General features: G+C 48.4%; 2 protein-coding genes across 7 annotated transcripts in view; one reads left to right on the forward strand and one right to left on the reverse strand.

Moving 5' to 3' along the window:
* NMT1 (N-myristoyltransferase 1) overlaps positions 1-6,000 on the reverse strand; it is a 44,736-nt gene extending 38,736 nt beyond the window's left edge. Inside the window, exon 1 of the mRNA XM_014341982.5 lies at positions 5,810-6,000. Within this exon, the coding sequence (XP_014197468.1) occupies positions 5,810-5,940 (131 nt within the window). The 5' untranslated portion in view covers positions 5,941-6,000. The remainder of the gene's footprint in view (positions 1-5,809) is intronic.
* Positions 6,001-6,160: 160 nt separating this feature from the next.
* Positions 6,161-24,341, forward strand: part of DCAKD (dephospho-CoA kinase domain containing) — a 33,330-nt gene continuing 15,149 nt past the window's right edge. The window contains exons 1-2 of one of the 6 annotated variants that reach the window (XM_055101781.3): positions 6,161-6,382; positions 22,436-22,709. The gene's annotated coding sequence lies outside the window, so the exon portion shown is untranslated. Of the gene's footprint in view, positions 6,383-15,377; positions 15,724-22,435; positions 22,710-24,341 lie in introns of those variants that run through there. The other 5 variants (XM_055101779.3, XM_055101782.3, XM_003806519.7 and 2 more) reach the window with 5 other exon arrangements.

The following is a 24,341-nucleotide window of genomic DNA, read 5'->3' on the forward strand; positions in this document are numbered from 1 at the left end:
AAACACTCAGACAAACTTCACTTATTACCCCCAAATTAAAATCTGCCAACTGATGAAATTTATTCTTTGGCAATACTTCTTGGAAAGACTCTCATTAAAAAAAAAAAATTCAAATTAAACCATATAGATGAATCACAAACTACAGGGGGATGCTGCATAAAGGTTATCTTATCTGACTCTCCTCTCAACTGTTCAGGATAATTACGCTAGGCACGTAACTGGGGGAAATTGAGTGCAGTAAAAAAACAAACAAAACCAGCTGGATGCAGGAGCTTATGCCCACAATCCCAGCAGTTTGGGAGGCCAAGGTGGCAGCATCACTTGAGGCCAGCAGTTTGAGACCAGCCTGGGCTAAATAGTGAGACCCCATCTCTACAGAAACTTTTTAAAAAGAAAATTAGCCAGGGATGATGGTGCATGTCTACAGTCCTAGCTACTTGGGAGGCTGAGGTGGGAGGATCGCTTGAGCCCAGGTCAAAGGCTGCAGTAAGCCATGATCACACCACTGTACTATAGCCTGGACAACAGAGCGAGGCCCTGTTTCCAAAGTAATAACAATAATTTTAAAATTAAATTAAAAAATTTTTAAATAGAAAAACTGAAGAGACGCACCCATACACACTGCATATGTATGCATGTATACCTATATGTATACATGAAGGGTTTGGGTCTTTTTTGTTTTTATTTATAGAGATGGGGTCTCACCATGTTGCCCAGGCTGGTCTCGAACTCCTGAGCTCAAGTGATTTTTCTGCCTCAGCCTCCCAAAGTGCTGAGATTACAGGCATGAGCCACTACACACAACCACATGAAGTTTTATATTCACCAAATGTTTATGCTGATTTAATTACGGAGGAAACACAAGACCAGAAAAGTCAAGAACTAAATTCATATACGAAGAGACATAAGTAACTAATACAACTGGCCGGGCGTGGTGGCTCACACCTGTAATCCTAGCACTTTCGGAGGCCAAGGCAGGTGGATTGCCTGAGCTCAGGAGCTCAAGACCAGCCTGGGCAACACGGTGAAACCCTGTCTCTACTAAAATATGAAAAATTAGCCGGGTGTGGCAGTGTGCTCCTGTAGTCCCAGCTACTCAGGAGGCTGAGGCAGGAGAATTTCTTGAACCCGGGAGGCAGAGGCTGCAGTGAGCCAAGATCGCGCCACAGCACTCCAGCCCGGGCAACAGAATCCAGTACATGAATTTAGCTCATTTTATTAGCATAGAGTACTATGACTTTAGTTCCTGAAAAAAAGGGGCAGGAGGCTGGGTGTGGTGGCTCATGCTTACAATCCCAGCACTTTGGGAGGCTAAGGCAGGAGGATCACTTGAACCCAGGAGTTTGAGACTAGTCTGGGCAACATAGCAAGACAGTCTCTTTAAAAAAAAAAAAAAAAGGCCCAGGAGAATAAGGGTTAGCTTGAACTATCATTAACCTTTATTATATATTACACATTTTAGACTCTCTAGCATTGAAAGGAAAACTTCTCTGTCAATTTTTACATGATTTTTGAGAACATTTTAAATAATATTAAGACAAAAAACATTTCAAGAAGCAAAACACAGTGGAAAGCACACAACAGTGGAAAGCTCCACAGCAAATTGGAGCTTCCTGGTTTCTGTAGGTATTTCTTTTTTTTTTTTTTTTTTGAGACAGAGTCTGGCTCTGTCGCCCAGGCTGGAGTGCAATGGCGCAATCTCGGCTCACTGCAAGCTCCGCCTCACAGGGTCACACCATTCTCCTGCCTCAGCCTCCCGAGTAGCTGGGACTACAGGCACGTGCCACCACACCCGGCTAATTTTTTGTATTTTTATTAGAGATGGGGTTTCACTGTGTTAGGCACGATGGTCTCGATCTCCTGACCTCATGATCCCACCTGCCTTAGCCTCCCAAAGTGCTGGGATTACAGGTGTGAGCCACCATGCCCTGCCTCTGTAGGTATTTCATAAAAACTGTAGTAAGGCTTACAATGAGAATTATTTGGGGAGAGAAAATGTGTATGTAAGAAAAATCTGACATCCTCTCACTTGGTGAGGGGAGATGAAACTCCACTAATACTGGGCTAGGCACTTTAATATCTGCCATTCATTCATACAGCAAATACTCATTAATGCCCACTAAGTGCTAGGCATTTTGAAGACACAATCCTGTTTACATGCACCTTACTGTCAGATGAGACAGGTACCAGACACATTAAGAAAAATTACTAAACATGTAGTTATATTTATTGTTATTATAACTATTGTTACGATAAAAGCTACAATACAGTATGTGATAAGAGCAGAGGGGCAAGCTGGGAGGTTAGGGACGATCTGAAGAAAGAGGAGGAGGGAGGAAAAGGAGTGCATTCCAGATGTTATCTCATTAATCCCTACAACTCTGAGTTAAGTACCTTTCCCAAGGTCACAGAACTGTTAAGTGTCAGAGCCAAGCTTTGAGATGAGATTTTGAGATCAGAGCCTTGCTCTGTCGCCCAGGATGAGTGCACTGGAGAGATCTCAGCTCAGTGCAACCTCTGCCTCCTGTTTTCAAGTGATTCTCCTGCCTCAGCCTCCCGAGTAGCTAGGATTACAGGCGCCTGCCATCATGCCCAGCTAATTTTTGTATTTTTAGTAGAGATGAGGTTCCACTATGCTGGCCAGGCTGGTCTCAAACTCCTGACCACAAGCGATCCGCCCACCTCAGCCTCCCAAAGTGCTGGGATTACAGACGTGCGCCACCCCGCCTGGCCTCAGACCAGATTTAAATTATTCCAAAGTCCATGCTTTTCTACTGTGCCGTGCTGCATTTTCCCAAATTGCTGCTTCTCCCCAAAACCATTTCCTCTTAAAGTTCATGGAAAAATGTTGACTCTACCCCAGATTCTTAGTGCCAGAATTAGACTCTCTCCTCCAGACTAGGCCCTTGGTTTTTCACCTGCTACCTCCAAACTCATTTTCACAGATCTTTAGATTTGGGATGCTAATAAACCTAATTTTTTCACCCAGACCATAACCATGCACAGAAACACCACTGCAAACTGTCAAAGTTTTTAAGGTTATCACTTACTTCTACTACAAATAAAATAATTTTATTTATATATTTTTTTGAGATGGAGTCTCGCTCTGTTGCCAAGCTGGTGTGCAGTGGCGCGATCTCAGCTCACTGCAACCTCCGCCTCCCGGGTTCGAGTGATTCTCCTGCCTCAGCCTCCCGAGTAGCTGGGACTACAGGTATGCGCCACCATGCCCAGCTAATTTTTCTATTTTTAATAGAGACGGGGTTTCACCATGTTAGCCAGGATGGTCTCAATCTCTTGACCTCGTGATCCACCTGCCTCGGCCTCCCAGAGTGATGGGATTACAGGCATGAGCCACTGTGTGCCACTTTTTTTTCTGAGACAGGGTTTCGCTCTATTGCCCAGGCTGGAGTGCAGTGATGCAATCTCAACTCACTGCAGCCTCCACCTCCCAGGTTCAAGTGATTCTCCTCCCTCAGTCTCCGGAGTAGCTGGGACTATAGGCGTACGCCACCATGCCCAGCTAAATTTTGTATTTTTAGTGGAGACGGGGTTTCACCATGTTGGCCAGGCTGTTCTCGAACTCCTGACCTCAAGTGATCCACCTGCCTCGGCCTCCCAAAGTGCTGGGATTACAGGTGTGAGCTACCACGCCAGGCCAATAAAATAACTTTCTGGCACACAGTTTTGAAAAGTGATTCACAGATTATAGGGCACAAACCTAAGGACACTGGTCAGGACAACAGTTAAGAAGATAAAAATAAAAGCAACTACAAAAAGAGCAAAGAAAATGCCACACTTTCACTTCTGGAATGACTTTCACATTCACCAACTCTCATCTGTGATTCAGATCTCTACTCAGGAGAGCTTCACTTTCCCTTCTTCCTGTTCCTACTTCCTCTTTCTCAGCTCTTCCATTTTTAGGAATATCAAACTTCAAAAGAAGACTTTTATTACATTAGCTCTGTTGTGAGTTACAGCAACAGAACAGTCTTATAAAAACTAAATTTGGCAAGCTTCCTATTCCTCTACTTTCTTCCTGTGATTTTTTTTTTTTTTTTTTTTGAGTCGGAGTCTCGCTCTGTCGCCCAGGCTGGAGTGCAGTGGCGTGATCTCAGCTCACTGCAAGCTCTGCCTCCGGGGTTCACGCCATTCTCCTGCCTCAGCCTCCCGAGTAGTTGGGACTACAGGCGCCCGCCACCACGCCTGGCTAAATTTTTTGTATTTTTAGTAGAGACGGGATTTCACAGTGTTAGCCAGGATGGTCTCGATCTCCTGACCTTGTGATCTGCCTCCCAAAGTACTGGGATTACAGGCATGAGCCACCATGCCCGGCCCTTCCTGTGATTTTTAATGCCGGCTGAAGAACATAAAAGCTAGATCTTTTAACCTAAGATTTACCACAAGCAGATTATAAACCACTTAAATACAGTCATGCTTCACTGAACGTCAGGGATATGTGCTGGGAAATGCATGGTTAGGTGATTTTTGTCTTGCCGACATTATAGGGTGTACTTACACAAATCTAGATGGTATAGCCTACTAAATGCCTAGGCTATATGGTGTACCTTACAGTAACATGCTATACAGGTTTGTAGCCTAGGAGCAATAGGCTGCTGCATGTTACTGAGTACTGCAGGCAACTATAATACAATGGTAAGTATTTGTGTATCTAAGCATACCTAAACATAGAAAGGATACAATAAAAATATGTACTATAATCTTGTGGGACCATCTCTTCTACGCAGTCCTTGGTCTTTATACCTTTATATCTGCACTGCCACCAATACTGCGAATAACAAGCTGGCTACGAAAATCAGACTACCTCAGACTCAGCAAGTTATACACCCAAAAATCTCTCACGACTTTCAGTTTAAAAATATATCTACAAATATAGACAGGAAGATGGGGAGAGACAGCGTGAGTGCCAGTGCCAGGCACTAACCATGTGAAGAAAGATGAATAAGCTGTGGCTTACAGAAGTAAAAACTAATTTGGGAAAAGAATTCAACATTCAAATGCCTGGTGCGTTTCTTCATCCCTAGGAACAAATAGTAACTAATGGCAAGACCCTAAAGTACAGGATAGGCAGTATGGAGCCCGAGGATTCCAAATACTCTCCAAGAAACAACATCGCTCATTTCTTGAAGCCTGGGGCTGCTCTGCAAAGGTAACAAGGCAAAGATGTTCGAAGACTTAATTATATTAATATATCGTTCAGGATACTTATGGATTATTTGGAGCAATGGAAACTATGTAAATCAAAGCATTACCATACCGTTAATTACATAGGTTTATAAGGTGAGTTTATATTTTGGGATTCTCTGGTAGTGATATTTTACAATATAATTATATATACAGTTTGTATAGTCTGATGAGTTTCCTCACTGAGGGTGAACTGCTGCGAAATGTTTTATGATTCGTTTATTGCTAGTCACGTTGTTCAAACAACACGTCTATAAGTAACGTTCCCTTTGAACTGTACTGTTACTAGACTGTCCTGTGTTGTACCATCGAAAACCATCGTCCAACATGCTCTTTTCCCAGGAATGGCCTGAAGCACACGAGTGGAACACTACATAGAACTTTTATATAATAAAAGTACTGAACGTCTCCGGCCCTTAATATCCAGAGCACCCACCCTTGGTAAATGACAAAGGCAATAACCAATCGCCAGGCAGGATCCTAGTGACTTAGCCAATAAGAACATGAGGGTGGGGCTAGACTAAGCTCCCGGTGACTTCCCCGCACCCCAGAGACCCAGGCTGTGGGAGGCTGGACGGGAATTGGACTCCGAGGATTTCGTTACCCCCGGTTGTAGCTGTTGTCCTCCTCATTCTCGCAATCGCTGCAGTGCTCATGGCCGTTCCCGTTCCCTTCCATCATCTGCGGCAGCGGAGGTGCCGGCGGCTTCACTGCTGTCTCACTCTCGTCCGCCATCTTGAGTTGCGAGAGCAGGGCTCCGCGCCCCGCTACATGGGGGGTTCCTATTGGACAAGGGGAATTTGCGCTGCATTCTGGGTTTTGTAGTTTTTCTGGCGAAGCGAGCTGCCACTAGGAGCGACTCTTTCCCAGGAAACTGACTACAATACCCAGGAATCACGAGGGACGGCTCCGGTCGGATTAAGAGGCGGGGCCACTAATACCCGGAAGCCTAGGCATTCGGCCACGCTTTGAGGAAAGAAGGGGCGCAAGGTTGGTGGGACCGACCCTTGGGAACCGGGCGGCCGCCTGGCATGCTGGGAGTTGTAGTTCGATGCTGGTTTAGGGTTTCAGGCGTGGAGGTTCCAAAATCCGAGGTTTGATTTCAGCCTGCCCTTGCCAGTGCCTGGGCCGCTGGGAGCCGTTGTTGGCTGCCGTTAAGGACCGTTACCTTTCCCGGGTAAGTGAAAGGGCCTGAGGCCCGCGGGTGCTACCTGCCTGGAGCCGGAATGCCCCAGGCCTTCTTGGAGTGGGCTTTTCCCCAAGAAGCCTAGTTGACTCCTGGCCGCCTTCCTCACTCGGGAGTCTGGGCAACCTGCGGTCATTGGCAGTTCAAGGTCTCATGAGAGGCAGTGGATTTTTTTGTGCGAAGCACTGACCCTAAGCCAGGAGACCACACTGCTAGGGAGGCAGGGCTCGCCGCCTCATCTTGGCCTCCAGGTACTTATCTTCGCCAAGCTCTTTCGCGCACACGTGGTCCCTTTAATTCCCCACAAGAATTTTCCACAACGACCCTTTTTTTCTTTTCTTTTCTTTCTTTCTTTTTTTTTTTTTTAAATACGGCCGCCTTCTGTCGCCCAGGCTGGAGCGCAATGGCTCAAGATCACAGCTCACTGCAATCAAGGTATCCTCCCACCTCAGCCTCCCAAGTACCTAGGACTACAGGCATGAGCCACCACACCCGGCTAATTTTTATATTTTTTGTAGAGACGAGGGTCTCGCCTTGTTGCCCAGGCTGGTCTCGAACTCCTGGCCTCTAAGGATCTTCCTACCCCAACCCCGCAAAGTGCTGGGATTACAGACGTGAGCCACGGCACCCAGCCCACATCAACTCTTTCTTTAATAAGTGCCAGACTCTGTAGTAAGGCCTTTCGTACATTATCTCATTTAATCCTCTCAACAAGTCTACAATATAGGTCCTATTATTATTATTCAACCTTTGTTTTGTTTTGTTTTGTTTTGAGACGGAGTCTCTCTCTGACTCCCAGGCTGGAGTGTAGTGGTGCGATCTCGGCTCACTGCAACCTTCGCCTCCTGGGTTCAAGCGATTCTCTTGCCTCGGCCTCCTGAGTAGCTGGGATTAAAGGCGCATGCCACCACACCTGGCTAATTTTTGTATTTTTAGTAGAGATGGGGTTTCACCATGTTGATCAGGCTGGTCTCGAACTCCTGACCTCGTGATCTGCCCATTTCGGCCTCCCAAAGTGCTGGGATTAGAGGTGTGAGCCACCATACCTGGCCATATTGACCTTTTTGACAGATGAAAAAATGTGGCCCTGAGAGGTTGGTAAATTGCACAGTCACATAGCTGGTTAAGTGGCAAATCGGTATACAAATCCAGATCTGTGTGCCCCAGGCCCTCTGAATTCTTTGCCACCATAAAAGTCCCATTTTCTGATACACTGTTCACTCAAGGAAATCAGTTACTAAAAGGTAACTGTGACTCCAGTGCGTATTCTATATCGGGGAAAAAAGGTAACTGCCACATTTTAATCTGTTTTTAACCTTGATTGAATGTTTCAGTCCCTGAGTCTCACTCTTTTGATTGAGTAATCTCACCTAAGTGCCCAAAGACATGGTTCCCATTCTTGGAAATTTCCTATTCGGGTTGAGTGTGGTGGGTGATGAGAGGACTAATTCTTACCATCAGAGTGCTCCATGGCCAAAAAGGGAAATGATCTTTGCCTTTGGGAAAGATCTCAACACGGGAAGAATGGCAGGGCGGGAAGAAACAGTTCCCATCTGACTCAGGGAAAGAAAACACAAATAAAACACAGAACTAAATATAGTCAACTCTGTTTCTTTCTTTTTTTTTTTCTGAGACGGAGTCTCGCTCTCTTGCTCTGTCACCCAGGCTGGAGTGCAGTGGCGCGATTTTGGCTCACTGCAAGCTCTGCCTCCCGGGTTCACGCCATTCTCCTACCTCAGCCTCCCAAGTAGCTGGGACTACAGGTGCCCGCCACCTCACCCGGCTAATTTTTTGTAATTTTAGTAGAGACGGGGTTTCACCGTGTTAGCCAGGATGGGCTCGATCTCCTGACCGCGTGATCTGCCCGCCTCGGCCTCCCAAAGTGTTGGGATTACAGGCGTGAGCCACCGCGCCCGGCCGACTCAACTCTGTTTTTATATCAGTGGCATAAGCATAAGTAATTATGATCCAAAGCAGCAGATAATCCTCAGTCATTTATATTTGACTTTGGAAGGCAGTCAAAGATGCCCACTCAGTCTGAGAGCTGTCACCACACTCAACTCTCCGGGGTCTAAGACTGCTGTTCCACGCGATTGCCCTATTTGCAGCTGCAGGGAAGGGGGGGTCAGAGGTAAGAAGAATAATAATAAAGCCAGGCCAGGCGCTGGGGCTCATGCCAGTAATCCCAGCACTTTGGGAAGCCGAGGTGGGTGGATCACCTGAGGTCAGGAGTTCGAGACCAGCCTGGCCAACGTGGCAAAACCCCGTCTCTACTGAAAATACAAAAAAATTAGCTGGGCTTAGTGGTGGGCGCCTATAATCCCAGCTACTTGGGAGGCTGAGACGCGAGAATCTTTTGAACCTGGGAGGCGGAGGTTGCAGTAAGCCAGGATTCTGCCACTGCACTCCAGCCTGGGTGACAAAGTGGGACTCTGTCTCAAAAAAAATAAAAAGTAGGCTGGGCGTGGTGGCTCATGCCTGTAATCCCAGCACTTTGGGATTACAATAATAAAATAAAAGATAAAAAGATATTGTGTGTGTTATTTTTATTTATTATTATTTTTGAGACTGAGTCTCGCTCTGTCGCCTACGCTGGAGTGCAGTGGCGCAATCTCGGCTTGCTGCAACCTCTGCCTCCTGGATTCAAGTGATCCTTCCACCTCAGCCTCCCCGGTAGCTGGGACTACAGGTGCGCACCCCCATGCCTGGCTAATTTTTGTACTTACAGTAGAGATGGGGTTTCACCACGTTGGCCAGGCTGGTCTTAAACTCCTGACCTCAGGTAATCCACCCGCCTCGGCCTCCCAAAGTGCTGGAATTACAGGTGTGAGCCACCACGCCCAGGCTTTTTTTTTTTTTTTTTTTTGAGACGGAATCTCACTGTCACCTAAGTTGGAGTGCAGTGGCACAATCTCGACTCACTGCAAACTCTGCCTTCCAGGTTTAAGCGATTCTCCTGCCTCAGCCTCCCAAGTAGCTAGGATTACAGGTGCCTGCCACCACGCCCAGCTAATTTTTGTACTTTTAGTAGAGACAGGGTTTCACCACGTTGGCCAGGCTGGTCTCGAACTCCTGACCTCAGGTGATCCGCCCACCTCGCTCTCCCAAAGTGCTGAGATTACAGGTGTGAGACACTGCACCTGGCCTGAATTACTGTTTTTTTTTTTTTTTGAGATGGAGTCGCACTCTGTTGCCCAGGCTGGAGTGCAGTGGCACTATCTCGGCTCACTGCAACCTCTGCCTCCTGGATTCAAGCAGTTCTCCTGCCTCAACCTCCCGAGTAGCTGGGATTACAGGCACACACCGCCATGCCCAGCTAATTTTTTGTATTTTAGTAGAGACGGGGTTTCACCGTGTTGCCCAGGCTGGTCTCCAACTCCTGAGCTCAGGCAATCCGCCTGCCTCGGCCTCCCGAAGTGCTGGGATTACAGGCATGAGCCACTGCGCCCAGCCGAGAGCTTTCCACTTTGAAACAATTTTGGTTTGTGAAAAGCTGGCCCGGTTCTGCCTTATGGAGTTATGCAGAAATATAGCTGGGTGAGGTGGCTCATGCCTGTAATCCCAACACTTTGGGAGGCTGAGATGGGTGGATCACTTGAGCCCAGGAGTGTGAGACCCGCCTGGGCAACATAGAGGACCCTGTCTCTAAAAAAAATACAAAAATTAGCGTGGCATTGTGGCATGCACCTATGGTTCTAGCTACTTGGGAGGCTGAGGTGGGAGGATCGCTGGAATCCAGGATCATGCCACTGCACTCCAGCCTGGACAACATGGCAAGGCCCCATCTCTATATAAATAGGAAAAAAGGGCCAGGCGCAGTGGCTCACGCCTGTAATCCCAGCACTTTGGGAGGCCAAGGCGGGCAGATCATGAGGTCAGGGGATCGAGACCATCCTGGCTAACATGGTGAAACCCTGTCTCTACTGAAAATACAAAAAATTAGCCAGACGTGGTGGCGGGCGTCTGTAGTCCCAGCTACTTGGTAGGCTGAGGCAGGAGAATGGTGTAAACCAGGGAGGCGGAGCTTGCAGTGAGCGGAGATCACGCCACCGCACTCCAGCCTGGGCGACAGAGCGAGGCTCTGTCTCAAAGGAAAAAGGGCCAGGCACGGTGGCTCATGCCTATAATCCCAGCACTTTGGGAGGCCAAGGCAGGCGGATCACCTGAGGTCAGGAGTTTGAGACCAGCCTGGCCAACATGGTGAAACCCCGTCTCTACTAAAAATATAAAATTTAGCTGGGCACAGTGGTGGACGCCTGTAATCCCAGCTACTCGGGAGGCTGAGGCAGGGAGAATTGCTTGAACCCGGGAAGTGGAGGTTGCAGTGAGCCGAGATCGCACCATTGCACTCCAACCTGGGTGACAGAGCAAGACTCTGTCTTGGGAAAAAAATATATATATAAAAAAGAGTGCAGGCAGAGTGTGACTCCCTGGGTTCTAAATCCTGGCTCTGCCTCTGACTCAATGAATGACCTTAGGCAAGTCACTTAACCTCTGAGCTTTGATGTCATTATCTATAAAATAAGACTTACATAGAGAGCCCTAAAAGTGTCTAGGACAGAATTAATACCCACTTAATTATTATTTCCCTTCCCAGGAAGTCAGCATTACTACTATGATAACCAAAGAAAAGCTTTCTTCATGATGTCCATCACAGATCAAGGCCTTTGCTGTACTTCCAGCATGTCAGAGATAACCTCCTTTTTTTTTTTTTTGAGACAGAGCTTTGCTCTTGTTGCCTAGGCTGGAGTGCAATGGTGCGATCTCTGCTCACTGCAACCTCTGCCTCCTGAGTTCAAGCGATTCTCCTGCCTCAGCCTCCTGAGTAGCTGGGATTACAGGTGCGAGCCACCATGCCTGGCTAATTTTTTGTATTTTTAGTAGAGAAGGGGTTTCACCATGTTGGCCAGGCTAGTCTCAAACTCCTGACCTCAGGTGATCCCCCGCCTTGGCCTCCCAAAGTGCTGGGAGTACAGGTGTGAGCCACTGTGCCTGGCCAGAGATAACCTTTCTTCTGGTGGACCTACGAAGCCATGAGATAGATTGTGATTCATTTATTCCAACCTCGGGAACACTGATGACTTGTCAGCCTCTATGGCAGGAACTGGAGAGTCAGGGGTAGAACAGTTCTAGCACAGTGCCTAAGAAAGTGGGGAGCACAGGCTGTCCAGAGGCAGGAGCCTTAACCCGGGGCAGGAGATCCTGGGGGGACATGATGGCTTAGCTGAATGTTCATCAGGACAGTAAACAAACTGGGGTGGATCTTCTAGGTAGAAAGTCCAGGTGCCTGAGACTTGGGTGCTTTTGAGGTATGGCAATGAGAATGATATGACTTAGGACTGGAGCTTAGAAAGTGAGGAGTGTGTGCCTGTGGTTCCAGCTATTCAGTGGGAGGCTGAGATGGGAGGATCACTTGAGCCTGGGAGGCAGAGGTCGCAGTGAGCCAAGATCGTGCCACTGCACTAACCTGGGTAACAGAGTGAGACCCTGTCTCAAAAATAAATAAATAAATAAATAAATAAATAAATAAATAAATAAACGTACAGAAAATAAATTTAAAACCAGGAGCCAAAGGAGTCATCTCTAATGGACTCAGGGTTGTTCATCAAACAAAATGAGAAGCAGAACTGTATTCCAGGCATCATGCTAAATGCTAAGGACACAGAGGTGACTGAGATGCAGGCCACTCTCAGGATGAAATGAGATTGTGTAAGTAGCTACAGCCAGCTCAAAGTTTCTTATTGCCATCCTGAATCATGAAAGACATATATTTGAGCTGAAAAAGCCCTTGATGGCATCACATGGAAACTCCAAAGCCCAAGTTTCATTATGGAGGAGGTGCCTGGGTTGAAGGCCCTGTAGCAGCCCTTCACCCTTTCCTATGGGATCTTCCTGGGGCAGAGGTGCAGCTGCTTTTGGCAAATTGGACCACAAGGATACCTCCTTGGAAGACAAGGCTCTCACTTGTACATGAATAGTTATAACACTGTAAGGCAGTATCTGAGAAAAGTAGGGTCATCTGGAGGGTTTCCTAACACTGTGTCCCAGGAAGATCCAGATAATTTGGGGGGACAGGCCAGGCCTGTTCCTATCCCTGTCTTGGCCAGCCATGATTACTGGTGGGAGTCTGGGTATCCCTTGGATGTGTCAGGAGTAGGGAAAAGGGTGAGAACCACGGGATTAGGTTAGCTATACATTTTTGATCAAGGAAGGGAATTGAGCCATTAAATCTGGCTCTATAAAATAGAATTAGATTTGTTCTGTATGGCCCCACGGTTTAAAACTAGGAGAGATACTGCCTAAGAAAGAACTTTCTAACTGCCAAGACTGGACTTGAAAAAATAACAACTGTCAGCCAGGTGTGGTGGCTCACACCTGTAATCCCAGCACTTTGGGAGGCTGAGGCAGGCAGATCGCCTGAGGTCGGGAGTTCGAGACCAGCATGGCCAGCATGGTGAAACCCCATCTCTACTAAAAATGTAAAAATTAGCCTGGCATGGTGGCAGGCACCTGTAATCCCAGCTACTAGGGAAGCTGAGGCAGGAGAATCACTTCAACCCGGGAGGCGGAGGTTGCAGTGAGCTGAGATCACGCCATTGTACTCCAGCCTAGGCAACAGAGCCAGACTCTGTCTCAAAAAAAATAAATAAATAAAACTGTCTTGAGTGGCAGTGAGTTCCCCAACATGGGACATGTACATGTATACATGGCAGAGATAATGTGGAAGAGATTCAAATACTGGCAGGGTGTTTGGACCAAATGGCCCTTTTGGACACAAGATGGAATCCTATTTATTGGGTGATGGCAGTAGGTCTCCTTGACTGTTGAAGTCAGGAAGAAAGCTTTCAGGGACTCAGGTGATCTGAGAAAGATGTTAAATTACTTAATTCCTCAATATACTGAATCCCTACTGTGCAGGGCACTGGGTATTGTAGTAGTAGATAGGCAAGATTCCTACCTGAAAGGAAGTAGAGAATAGAGATACAGTTTAAGGAAAGGGAAGGGAGACAGGGTAGGTGTTAATTAAAAACTTCCTGCTGGTGAGGCACCGTGGCTCATGTCTATAATCCCAGCACTTTGGGAGGCCGAGGTGGGTGGATCACCTGAGGTCAGGAGTTTGAGACCAGCCTGGCTAACATGCCAAACCCCATCTCTACTAGAAATACAAAAATTAGCCAGATGTGCTGGGCATGGTGGCTGACGCCTGTAATCCTAGCACTTTGGGAGGCCGAGGTGGGTGGATCACCTAGGTCAGGAGTTCCAGACCAGCCCGGCCAACGTGGTGAAACCCCATCTCTACTAAAAATACAAAATTAGCCGAGTGTGGTGGTACATGCCTGTAATCCTAGCTACTTGGGAGGCTGAGGCAGGAGAATCGCTTGAACCTGGGAGGTAGAGGTTGCGGTGAGCCGAGATCATGCCACTGCACTCCAGCCTGGGCAACAAGAGCAAAACTCCATCTCAAAAGCAAAACAAATTAGCTGGATGTGGTGGCGCACACCTCTAGTCCCAGCTACTCGGGAAGCTGTGGCAGGAGAATCGCTTGAACCTGGGAGGCAGAGGCTGCAGTGAGCCAAGATCCCGCCACTGCACCCCAGCCTGGGCAATAGAGCGAAACTCTGTCTCAGAAAACAAACAAACAAACAAAAAAACCAACCAACCAAAAAAAAAAAAAACAAAAACAACTTCCTGCTATATGTGAGGCATAACTAGATAACTAGTTTTTTTGTTGTTGTTGTTTTTTTTTTTAACTGGAGACAGAGTCTTGCTGTAGTCTCCCAGGCTGGAGTGCAGTGACCGGATCTTGGGCTCACTGCAACCTCCACCTCCTGGGTTCAAGCAGTCCTCCTGCCTCAGCCTCCCGTGTAGCTGGGATTACAGGCATTCACCACCACGCCCGGCTAATTTTGTATTTTTAGTAGAGACGGGATTTTGCCATGTTGGCCAGGCTGGTCTCAAACTCCTGACCTCAGTTGATCCACCCGCCTTGGCCTCCCAAAGTGCTGGGATTACAGGCGTGAGCCACAGCGCCCGGCCTAGATGCTTTATTTTTTTTGAGGCAAGGTCTCGTTTTGTTGCCCAGGCTGGAGTGCTGTGGTACCATCATGGCTCTCTGCAGCCTTGACCTCCTGGGCTCAAGCCATCCTCCTGCCTCAGCCTCCCGAGTAGCTGAGACCACACTGTCACCATGCCTGGCTAGTTTGTTTGTTTGGTTTTTTTTTGTAGAGATCGGGGGTTAGTCTCACTCTTGTTTAGGCTGGTCTCGAACTCCTGGGCTCAAGTGATCCTCCCAAAGTGCTGAGATTACAGGTGTGAGCCACCGTGCCCGGCTTTTATGTATTCTTTCAACAACACTGCACGGCTGCGATTATCCCCACTTTGAGAGGAGACAGGATGAGAGGCTGAGTGGCTTGCTAGGCTTGTATGGACAGGATGCGGGCTCTGCAATCACATGACTTTGTATGAGAGGGCAAATGGATTAACCGCTAAACATAGTTTCCTGTTGTGTAAAATGGGGATGATGATAGTATCCACCCTGCGGACTGTGCGGGCTGAGATAATCCCACAAAGTGCTCTTAGGACCTGGCAGGTGGAAAGTGCTCATGATCACCACTGCCAAGGCTGCACAAGTAGTGAGTGGCCGAGCTTTATATCCTAAGTTAGGACCCTGCAGTTTTGCCCCTCTCCTCTCTCTCCCTCTCCTTCCCGGCTCCGGGGAAAGGAAAATTTATGGCTCCGGGTCGGGGGTTGGGGGGGACCTCTGTGCCGTGCTCCGGGGCCGAGCTCTCCCCGCCCAACCTCTCCCGCGTCCGTCCGCCCAACCTCTCCCGCGTCCGTCCGCCCGCCCAACCTCTCCCGCGTCCGTCCGCCCGCCCGCCCAACCTCTCCCGCGTCCGTCCGCCCGCCCGCCCAACCTCTCCCGGCCCCGCCCAACCTCTCCCGGCCCCGCCCAACCTCTCCCGGCCCCGCCCAACCTCTCCCGGCCCCGCCCGTCCAACCTCTCCCGGTCCCGCCTGCTGGCCGGACGTCCGGTCCGCAGGCGCGCGCTCCCGAGGTCCCGCCTCGCCCGCTGAGCCGGCCTGTAAGCGTTGCGGAGATTGGGCTAGAGGCGGAGGCCTGGGCCAGGTCGGAGGCGCTGGGTACGTAGCGCGCCGCGCGGGCCGGTGAGAGCCGGCCGGGCCCCGGGGAGGGGGCGGGCCCTGGCCGCGGCTGCTACGCGGGGCTGCCACCGCCCCGGGCGCCCCAATTTCGCGGCCTAGTGGGGCGTACGGGCCTCTTTTGAAAGCCTGAGTTACGATGTATTGAGTGCATCGTATGCGGCCAGCACTAAGGCAAGTGCTTTTATATCCACGGCCCATTGTCTTGACAGCAACCCTGCCAAGCAAGGTGTTATTTCCTCTGTTTTACGGCTGAGGACGCGCAGGAAGGTTTACAGCTAGAAAGGGCTGGAGATTGTGGATTCAAACTCAGGATCAGACCAAAGCCACTGCCCTTTAGAACTTTGCGGGCCGATTGATTCTTGAATCTAGCTTCTGCCACTTCAGTTGTGTGACCTTGGGGTATCTTTCCGATCCCAAGTTTGCTCATCTGAAAAATGGGAATAAAGCTACAGTATCTGTCCCATAGGGTGGGTATAAAGTGCTTTACTGTTGAGCTGAGTGATCATCTCCGATTTTCAGACCCCTCTCCTCCGCTTCCCTCTCCCCTGGGAGGCCAGACAGTTAAGGTTTTAGTGAAGGCCCCCGGGACTGGGGCGGCGTGGATCTCACGCCCACCAACTAGTGAGGGAGGCCATCCGGCCACCCGTCTCTTCCTTCCCCAGCTCCGCAAAGGAGGCGTTGGCATTTCAGGTGTTTGCTTACAGAGTTTTCAAAGATTTTTCACTCTCCCTTAGTTGTGGGAAAATGATTCAAACTACCCGAGTGAACTTTGACATTAAGTCTCAATTCTAACGGTGAGGAAATGGAAGCCTTTGAATGTGTTTTATGTCTTAAACGTGTTTGTTTTTGCAGGAGGGAGAGTGCTCATTTTACCTGAATAAATTAAGATTGAGTTGGTGTGGCACAGTGCTGGCAAAGGCCTGGGGAAAGGGGTGAAATGCTAGAGATCTGGTAGATGGATAGAAAGTGGACAGACGGGTTCGGGTGGTTTTTGTCTCAGCAGGGCCCTAAATTCCCACCAAATCCTTGTCTTCACCAAGGTCTGAATCTGTCCCCTTGGTAAATAACGTTTAAAGGGTCTCTGAGCCCCTCTTGGTGCCTGTACCTTAAGGAGAGAAGAAGAGGGCTGATAGCTGAAGGCAGGCAAGCCACGAGCTTAGCTTTGTTTTGAAAATTACCCGCTGGGCCGGGCACGGTGGCTCACGCCTGTAATCCCAGCGCTTTGGTAGGTTGAGGAGGGTGGATCACCCGAGGTTAGGAGTTCGAGACCAGCCTGGTCAACATGGTGAAACCCCCGTGTCAACTAAAAATGCAAAAAAATTAGCCGGACATGGTGGTGCATGCCTGTAGTCCCAGCTACTCGGGAGGCTGAGGCAGAAAAATCGCTTGAACCCGGGAGGCTGAGGTTGCAGTGAGCCGAGATCGTGCCACTGCACTCCAGCCTGGGCAAGAGAGTGAGACTCCTTCTCAAAAAAAAAAGAAAGAAAGAAAAAATTACCTGCTGGGAGGCCGAGCGCGGTGGCTCACGCCTGGTAATCCCAGTATTTTGGGAGGCTGAGGCAGGCAGATCACCTGAGGTCAGGAGTTTGAGACCAGCCTGGCCAACATGGTGAAACTCCATCTCTACTAAAAATACAAAAAAGTTAGCTGGGTGTGGTGGCGGGTGCCTGCAATCCCAGCTACTCAGGAGGTCGAGGTAGGAGAATCACTTGAACTCAGGAAGCAGAGGTTGCAGTGAGCTGAGATCATGCCACTGCACTCCAGCCTGGGTGACAAGAGCAAGACTCTGTTTCAAAAAAAAAAAAAAAAAATGGAAAAGAAAAAGAAAATTACCTGCTGGCACAGTTTTAGATTGATAGCTTTAGATTGAAACTTTCACATTTTTATTTTGAAGATTACAGAGGATAAAAGTTCTGGTTAATTGTGAATGTTGATATTTTAAAATAAAGCTGTTAAAATCCTCATTTAAACCTGCAGTGAAGTCTAAATATGTACCATTTGATTTGATTTCCCTCGTCTTTTGAAAAAAAAAAAGAAAAGAACCACTTTTTATTTAACCATCGAAATTTCAAATCGTTCTTTTTTTCCTTTTTTTTTTCCGAGATGGGATCTTGCTCTGTTGCTCAAGCTGGAGTGCAGTGGCAGTCACTGGTTACTGCACCCTTGACCTGCTGAGCTCAATCCTCCCACCTTAGCCACCAAAGTAACTAAGAGTACAGGTGTCTGTCACCACATATGGCTGATTTTTCTTTTTATTTTTAGTAGAGACGAGGTCTTGCTATGTTGCCCCGGCTGACTCCTGGTCTCAAGTGATCCTTGCATCTCAGCCTCCAAAAGTGCTGGGATTAGAGGTGTAAGCCACCATGCTTGGCCCTTTTTCCTTCTTGAACTCATATTTCCACTTTGTTTCCTCACAGAAGTTTTTTCTAATGTAATAGTTTTTGTTTTTTTGAGACAGGGTCTCTGTCACCCAGGCTGTAGTGCAGTGGCGGGATCACAGCTCACTGCAGCCTTGACCTCTTGGGCTCAAGCAATACTCCCACCTTAGCTTCCCCAGTAGCTGGGACTGCAGGCTTTCGCCACCATGCTCAGCCAATTTTTTTTTTCCAAATGAAAGCAAGATTATTAGGAAAATAATGGAATAAAGAATGGCTACACCATAGGCAGAACAGCCCTGAGGGCTGCTGGTTGGCTATTTTTATGGTTCTTTCTTTCTTTTTGAGACAGAGTCTGTCTCACTCTGTCACCCAGGCTGGAGTGCAGTGGCGCAGTCTTGGCTCACTGCAGCCTCTACCTCCTAGGTTCAAATGCTTCTCAAGCCTCAGCCTCCTGAGTAGCTGGGATTACAGGTGCATGCCACCACACCTGACTAATTTTTGTTTTGTTTTTCTTTGAGATGGAGTCTCACTCTGTCACCCAGGCTGGAGTGCAGTGGCACGATCTCGGCTTACTGCAACCTCTTCCTCCCAGTTTCAAGCGATTCTTCTGCCTCAGCCTCCTGAGTAGCTGGGACTATGGGCATGTACCACCATGCCTGGCTATTTTTGTATTTTTAGTAGAGACGGGGTTTCACCATATTAGCCAGGCAGGTCTCAAACTCCTGACCTCGTGATCCGCCCTCCTCGGCCTCCCAAAGTGCTGGGATTACAGGCATGAGCCACCACGCCTGGCCTAATTTTTGTATTATTAGTAGAGATGGGCTTTCGCCATATTGGCCAGGCAGGCTGGTCTCAAACTCCTGGCCTCAAGTGATCTGCCTCCCAGAGTGCTGGGATTCCAGCTAATTTTTTTTTTTTTTTCATTTTTTTGTAGAGACAGAGTCTCACTATGTTGCCCAGGCTGGTCTTGAACTCCTGGGCTCAAGTGATCCTCCTGCCTTGACTTCCCAAAGTGCTGGGATTATATGCATGAGATACTGTGCCTGACCATGTAATAATACATTTTATGCCTGAAAGCCTTTGGTTTATCATCATATTTCTCTGTAACAAAAATACATACAAAATTAAAACTTTTTAAAAATTGTGTTATCATGAGTATTAAATGTTTCTTTTGGATTGAGTTGTCACAATTATAAAATACACAATTGATAAAAACAACGTTAACAAAGTTTTATTTGAGTATTTCTCTTAATAAGCTAAGTGGGCCGGGCGTGGTGGCTTATGCTTGTAGTCTCAACATTTTGGGAGGCCAAAGCAGGCAGATTACTTGAGCTCAGGTGTTTGAGACTAGCCAGGGGCCAGACGCGGTGGCTCACGCCTGTAATCCCAGCACTTTGGGAGGCCAAGGTGGGCGGATCACAAGGTCACAAGTTCAAGACCAGCCTGACCAACATGGCGAAACCCCGTCTGTACTAAAGATACAAAAATTAGCTGGGTGTGGTGGCATGCGCCTGTAATCCCAGCTACTGGGGAGGCTGAGGCAGGAGAATCATTTGAACCGGGAGCTGGAGGTTGCAGTGAGCCAAGATCGCGCCACTGCATTCCAGCCTGGGCAACAGGGTGAGACTCCATCTCAAAAAAAAAAAAAAAAAAGAGACTAGCCAGGGCAACCCAGCAAAACCTCATCTCTACAAAAAATTTTTAAAAATTAGCCGAGCATGTTGGTGCATGCCTGTAGTCCCAGCTACTTGGGAGGCTGAAGTGGCAGGATCACCTGAGCCCAGGAGGGTTGAAACTTCACTGAGCTGTGATCACACCACTGCATTCCAGCCTAGACAATGGAGTAAGACTCTGCCTCGAAAAAAATAAGCTGGGTGGAGCTTTTTAAACCTCATGTATCTATCCATGTTTATTTGTATATTTACTAGAGTGAGCAGAGTGCTTTTTTTTTTTCTTTGGCTGTAACCATTGAAAAAGTTTCTTCATGTAAATTAAATACACAGGAGTTGAAGGCTTTTTTTTTTCAGCAATATCACTCAGTTCTTTGAACACCTTCTGAATTATGGGCCGAAAAATCACATTCAATTATTAATAATCTGTCAGTCCACAGTTCTTTTAGGTCCTCCTTTAACTTTCTTGAAGGCCAAGGTTTAGAAACCACCTGACTCATGCAAGGATTTGTTCCTTAGTCACTGTAGGCAGTCACTTTCTTAGCATGAATACTGACCTTTTGAATTGCCCTTTCTGGTGCCCAGGGGATTTTCACCCTGTGGGACCGTGCACCTCACCTCAGTATGATTTAGCATGGGTGGATGGTTATGCCTTTCTCTGAAACATGGGAGATGGGTGAGTGTGAAGGAGGAGCTGGGTAGGAGAGCCAGTGGGAATTGAGTTGGAAATTTATGACGCTGAAACTCTACCTTTGTGCCTCTCACAAAATCTTCACGCATCACCTAAGTGTTCTCATTCTCCTGTGTGTAGGCCACCTGGCACTACTGTGGGCAAACATAGAGCTGCTTTTTTTTTTTTTTTTTGAGATGGAATCTCGCTCTGTCGCCCAGGCTGGAATGCAATGGCACGATCTCGGCTCACTGCAACCTCCACCTCCCAGGTTTAAGCGATTCTTCTTCCTCAGCCTCCCGAGTAGCTGGGACTACAGGCACGCACCACCACGCCTGGCTAATTTTTGTATTTTTAGTAGAGATGGGGTTTCACCATATTGGCCAGGCTGGTCTCAAATTCCTGACCTCGTGATCAGCCCTCCTTGGCCTCCCAAAGTGCTGGGATTACAGGCAGGCGTGAGCCGCCGTGCCCAGCCAGAACTTCTTTTAACTTCCATTTCCTCACTTTGAGAAAGTGCTGCTCTTACACTCTAGTTCCGCCTGCTGGGAAACTCACCTTCCTAGGCACTCTCTCCCACATTTTCCTCATCTTTTAGCCCAATATATTGTCAGTCCAGGAATGTGGAGGTGGGAAGTAATGTGGAAAGGTTTTGTGATTCTCATTTTAGAATAGTTGATGTTGCCAGGCACAGTGGCTCACGCCTGTAATCCTAGCACTTTGGGAGGCCGAGGCAAGCGGATCACTTGAGGTCAGGAGTTCGAAACCAGCCTGGCCAACGTGGTGAAATCCCATCTCTACTAAAAATACAAAAAAAATTAGCTGGGCTTGGTGGCAGTAGCTGTAATCCAGCTACTCGGGAGGCTGGGGCAGGAGAATCGCTTTAACCCAGGAGGTAGAGGTTGCAGTAAGCCAAAACCGCACCATTGCATTCCAGCCTGGGCAACAGAGCAAGGCTCCGTCTCAAAAACAAAAACAAAAAAAGTTAATGTTGAGTTCCAGCTTGCCCATGAGCTGAATATTTTGCTGCATGGTTTATGTATTAATTCAACAAGTATCTTTTTTTTTTTTTTTGAGACAGAGTCTTGCTCTGTTGCTCAGGCTGGTGCGCAGTGGTGCGATCTCTGCTCACTGCAACCTCCCCCTCCCGGGTTCAAGTGATTCTCCTTCTTCAGCTTCCCAAGTAGCTGGGACTACAGGCACACGCCACCACGCCCGGCTAACTTTTGTATTTTTAATAGAGACAGGGTTTCACCATATTGGCCAGGATGGTCTTGAACTCCTGACCTCAAGTGATCCATCTGCCTCGGCCTCCCAAAGTGCTGGGATTACAGATGTGAGCCACTGTGCCTGGCTAACAAGTATCTTTTAAGGGCCTACTTGTCAGGCCCTGTTTTTGGCACCTTGGATACAGCAGTACCCAGATTTAGAGAGAGGCAGATTGCAAGATATCAACACAAAGCCAAGTAATGTGTTGGGTGGTGACACGTTGGTCAGCGCTGTGAAGAAAAGGAGGCTACAGGATAAAGCAGGGGTGCTGTTTTATATATTTGGGGACAGTTTCTCTGTAAGGTCCCCAGTTCCCCTGCTTTCTGTCCGTGTCCTGACTAGGCTGTGATCCAGCTAGCTGCAGGGTTGAATCCAAACTGGGTCCTTGAACATTCCCAGGCACCTAGATACCTAGATAAAGGTGCCTATAGATATCTAGATACCTAGATAAAGGTGCCTATAGATATCTAGATACCTAGATAAAGGTGCCTATAGATATCTAGGTATCTAGATAAAGGTATCTAGGTTGTTGCCCAAAATACTGAAAGAAACTGGCCCTGGCCCTGAGCCAAATTCCTTAAACCTTCATATAAACTCCATGCCCTGACCCTCTTGCTGTCGACATACCTAGGTAGAACACCTCATTTCTCTCGCTGTCCATTGAGAGCAGTGGTGCAGCCCACTCTGTAAGGAAGTTCCCCTAATGAATGCTTATAAATGCTTTGGACTGATCACCCTGGCGATTAGTGGTTCTTTCTTTAGAATCCCAACTGGCCTTGTCTTGGGACAGTTTAGGGCATTCCCTTGTGGGAACTCTTCTGCCACAGCTTTTATTTATTTATTTATTTATTTATTTATTTATTTATTTATTGATGGAGTCTCTCTCTGTTTCCCAGGCTAGAGTGCAATGGCGCAATCTCGGCTCACTGCAACCTCTGCCTTCTAGGTTCAAGTGATTGTCCTGCCTCAGCCTCCTGAGTAGCTGGGACTACAGGCACGTGCCACCACACCTGGCTAATTTTTGTATTTTTAGTAGAGACAGGATTTTGCTATGTTGGCCAGGCTGGTCCCGAACTCCTGACCTCAGGTGACCCGCCTGCCTCAGCCTCCGAAAGTGTTGGGATTACAGGCGTCAGCCACCGCACCCAGCCGCTTGCCACAGCTTTTAAGGTGATTCCAGCCAGTTCCAGACGGGGGTTGGGTTCAGCGGGACAGGACCTGACAGTCTCTGATGGGGGGACGATTGGGCAGAGAAGGGAGTGAATGGGGCAGCCCTCTGGGGAAGAGCCTTGTCTGGGACTGTGGGGACATTGGGACACAGGCCTGAGGGCAGAGATGTAGGGGGGAGTGGTTGGAGATGCTGGGAGGACATAGATGGCCTCTTTCATGAGGCTTCTGTAGGACTCTCCATGGACTTGGCTTGTACCCACTGAGATGGGAACTGTTAGACGGCTGTGAGCAGAGGCCTGACATGATCTGACTTGCATTTCAAAGGATCACACTAGCTGCTTTGTTAGGAGCAAACAAAGTTTGTTCCTAACTTTGGAGCAAAGGTGCAGCAGGAAATGGCTCAGAGGCTGCTGCCGGGGTTCAGCAGCGACATGGTGGCGCTCATGCACCGGGGGCTCCTTGTGGGCTGTGCAGGTGGGAGGTAGTGCTGGCCGGGCACTGCGGGTTGGATGGAGGGTGTGAGAGAGGCCAGGAGGATTCCGAGGCTTTTGGCCTATACAAGTGGAAGGAGGGAGGAGGGAGGTACTGTTTAGGGAAACGGAGTTACGAGAAAAACCCAGAATTGTATAGAAAAACATTCCCCCAAATCTGGAGGGAGCCGAGAGACCAAAGAATGATTCGAACAAGTCCAGCTTGGTGAGTAGGTGAACGTATTAGGACTTAAATGGAGGGCACTCCTCGGTGGCAGCAGGACAGCTCTGGGCATCCGTGCCGCCTCCCGTCTCCAGGCTGCCTTTAAGCTAATTTTCTGGCTCTTTGCCTCCTGTGTGTGTGATGAGACTATTTTCCTTGGTATGTGCCCAGCTATGCCCTAGGATGTTTGGGTTCTCAGGGACACGTGCTCCTCAGCTGGGCACCATGGCCTTGGCTTACCGCCCAGCCTGCAGGGTTCAAGTGGCGGACATACATACACCCTTAAGTAACCCATCACACTACAAATGGAGTAGACTGCAGTGGCTGTGACATGTCACACACTGAGTTGGGGAAGATGAGGTGACTGTGACCTATGTTGTCACCTCATTTAATCCTGACACGACCCCATGAGTAGTCATTACAAATCTTTTTTTTTTTGGAGACAGAGTCTCACTCTGTCACCCAGGCTGGAGTGCAGTGGCGCGATCTCAGCTCACTGCAACCTCTGCCTCCCAGGTTCAAGCGCAAATCCTATTTTATACTCAAGGAAAGAGAAGCTCAGGATGCTGAATTAAATTGCCTACAGCCATACAGCTAGTTAAGGGACAGAGCTAATCCCAACCAAGGTCCCTTTGACTCTGAACCCTCTGAGAATGTGCAGTCCCTGTGATCCTTTTTTTGCATAAATGGCAACAAAGTAGTCCAGTCCAAACAGCCTCCCTGCTCATTCATGAAAGCTGGAGTGATGGTTTGTGCTTAGAGAGTGCTCAAGTAGAGAAGAGAGACCTGTCCCCTCCCTTGGTGTTGGCAAAGGGAGCAGGGAGGACGCAGAGGGAGGCAGACGCCAGCTCCTTTCCTTGTGGCTCTCTCCAGGTAACTGGCAGCCTGGAGGAGGTGGCGGCTTAATGGGCCTAGCCCACGAAGAGAACTTGGACTTGA

The sequence above is a fragment of the Pan paniscus genome, chromosome 19 (genome assembly GCF_029289425.2).
Source record: "Pan paniscus chromosome 19, NHGRI_mPanPan1-v2.0_pri, whole genome shotgun sequence".
Lineage (NCBI taxonomy): Eukaryota > Metazoa > Chordata > Mammalia > Primates > Hominidae > Pan > Pan paniscus.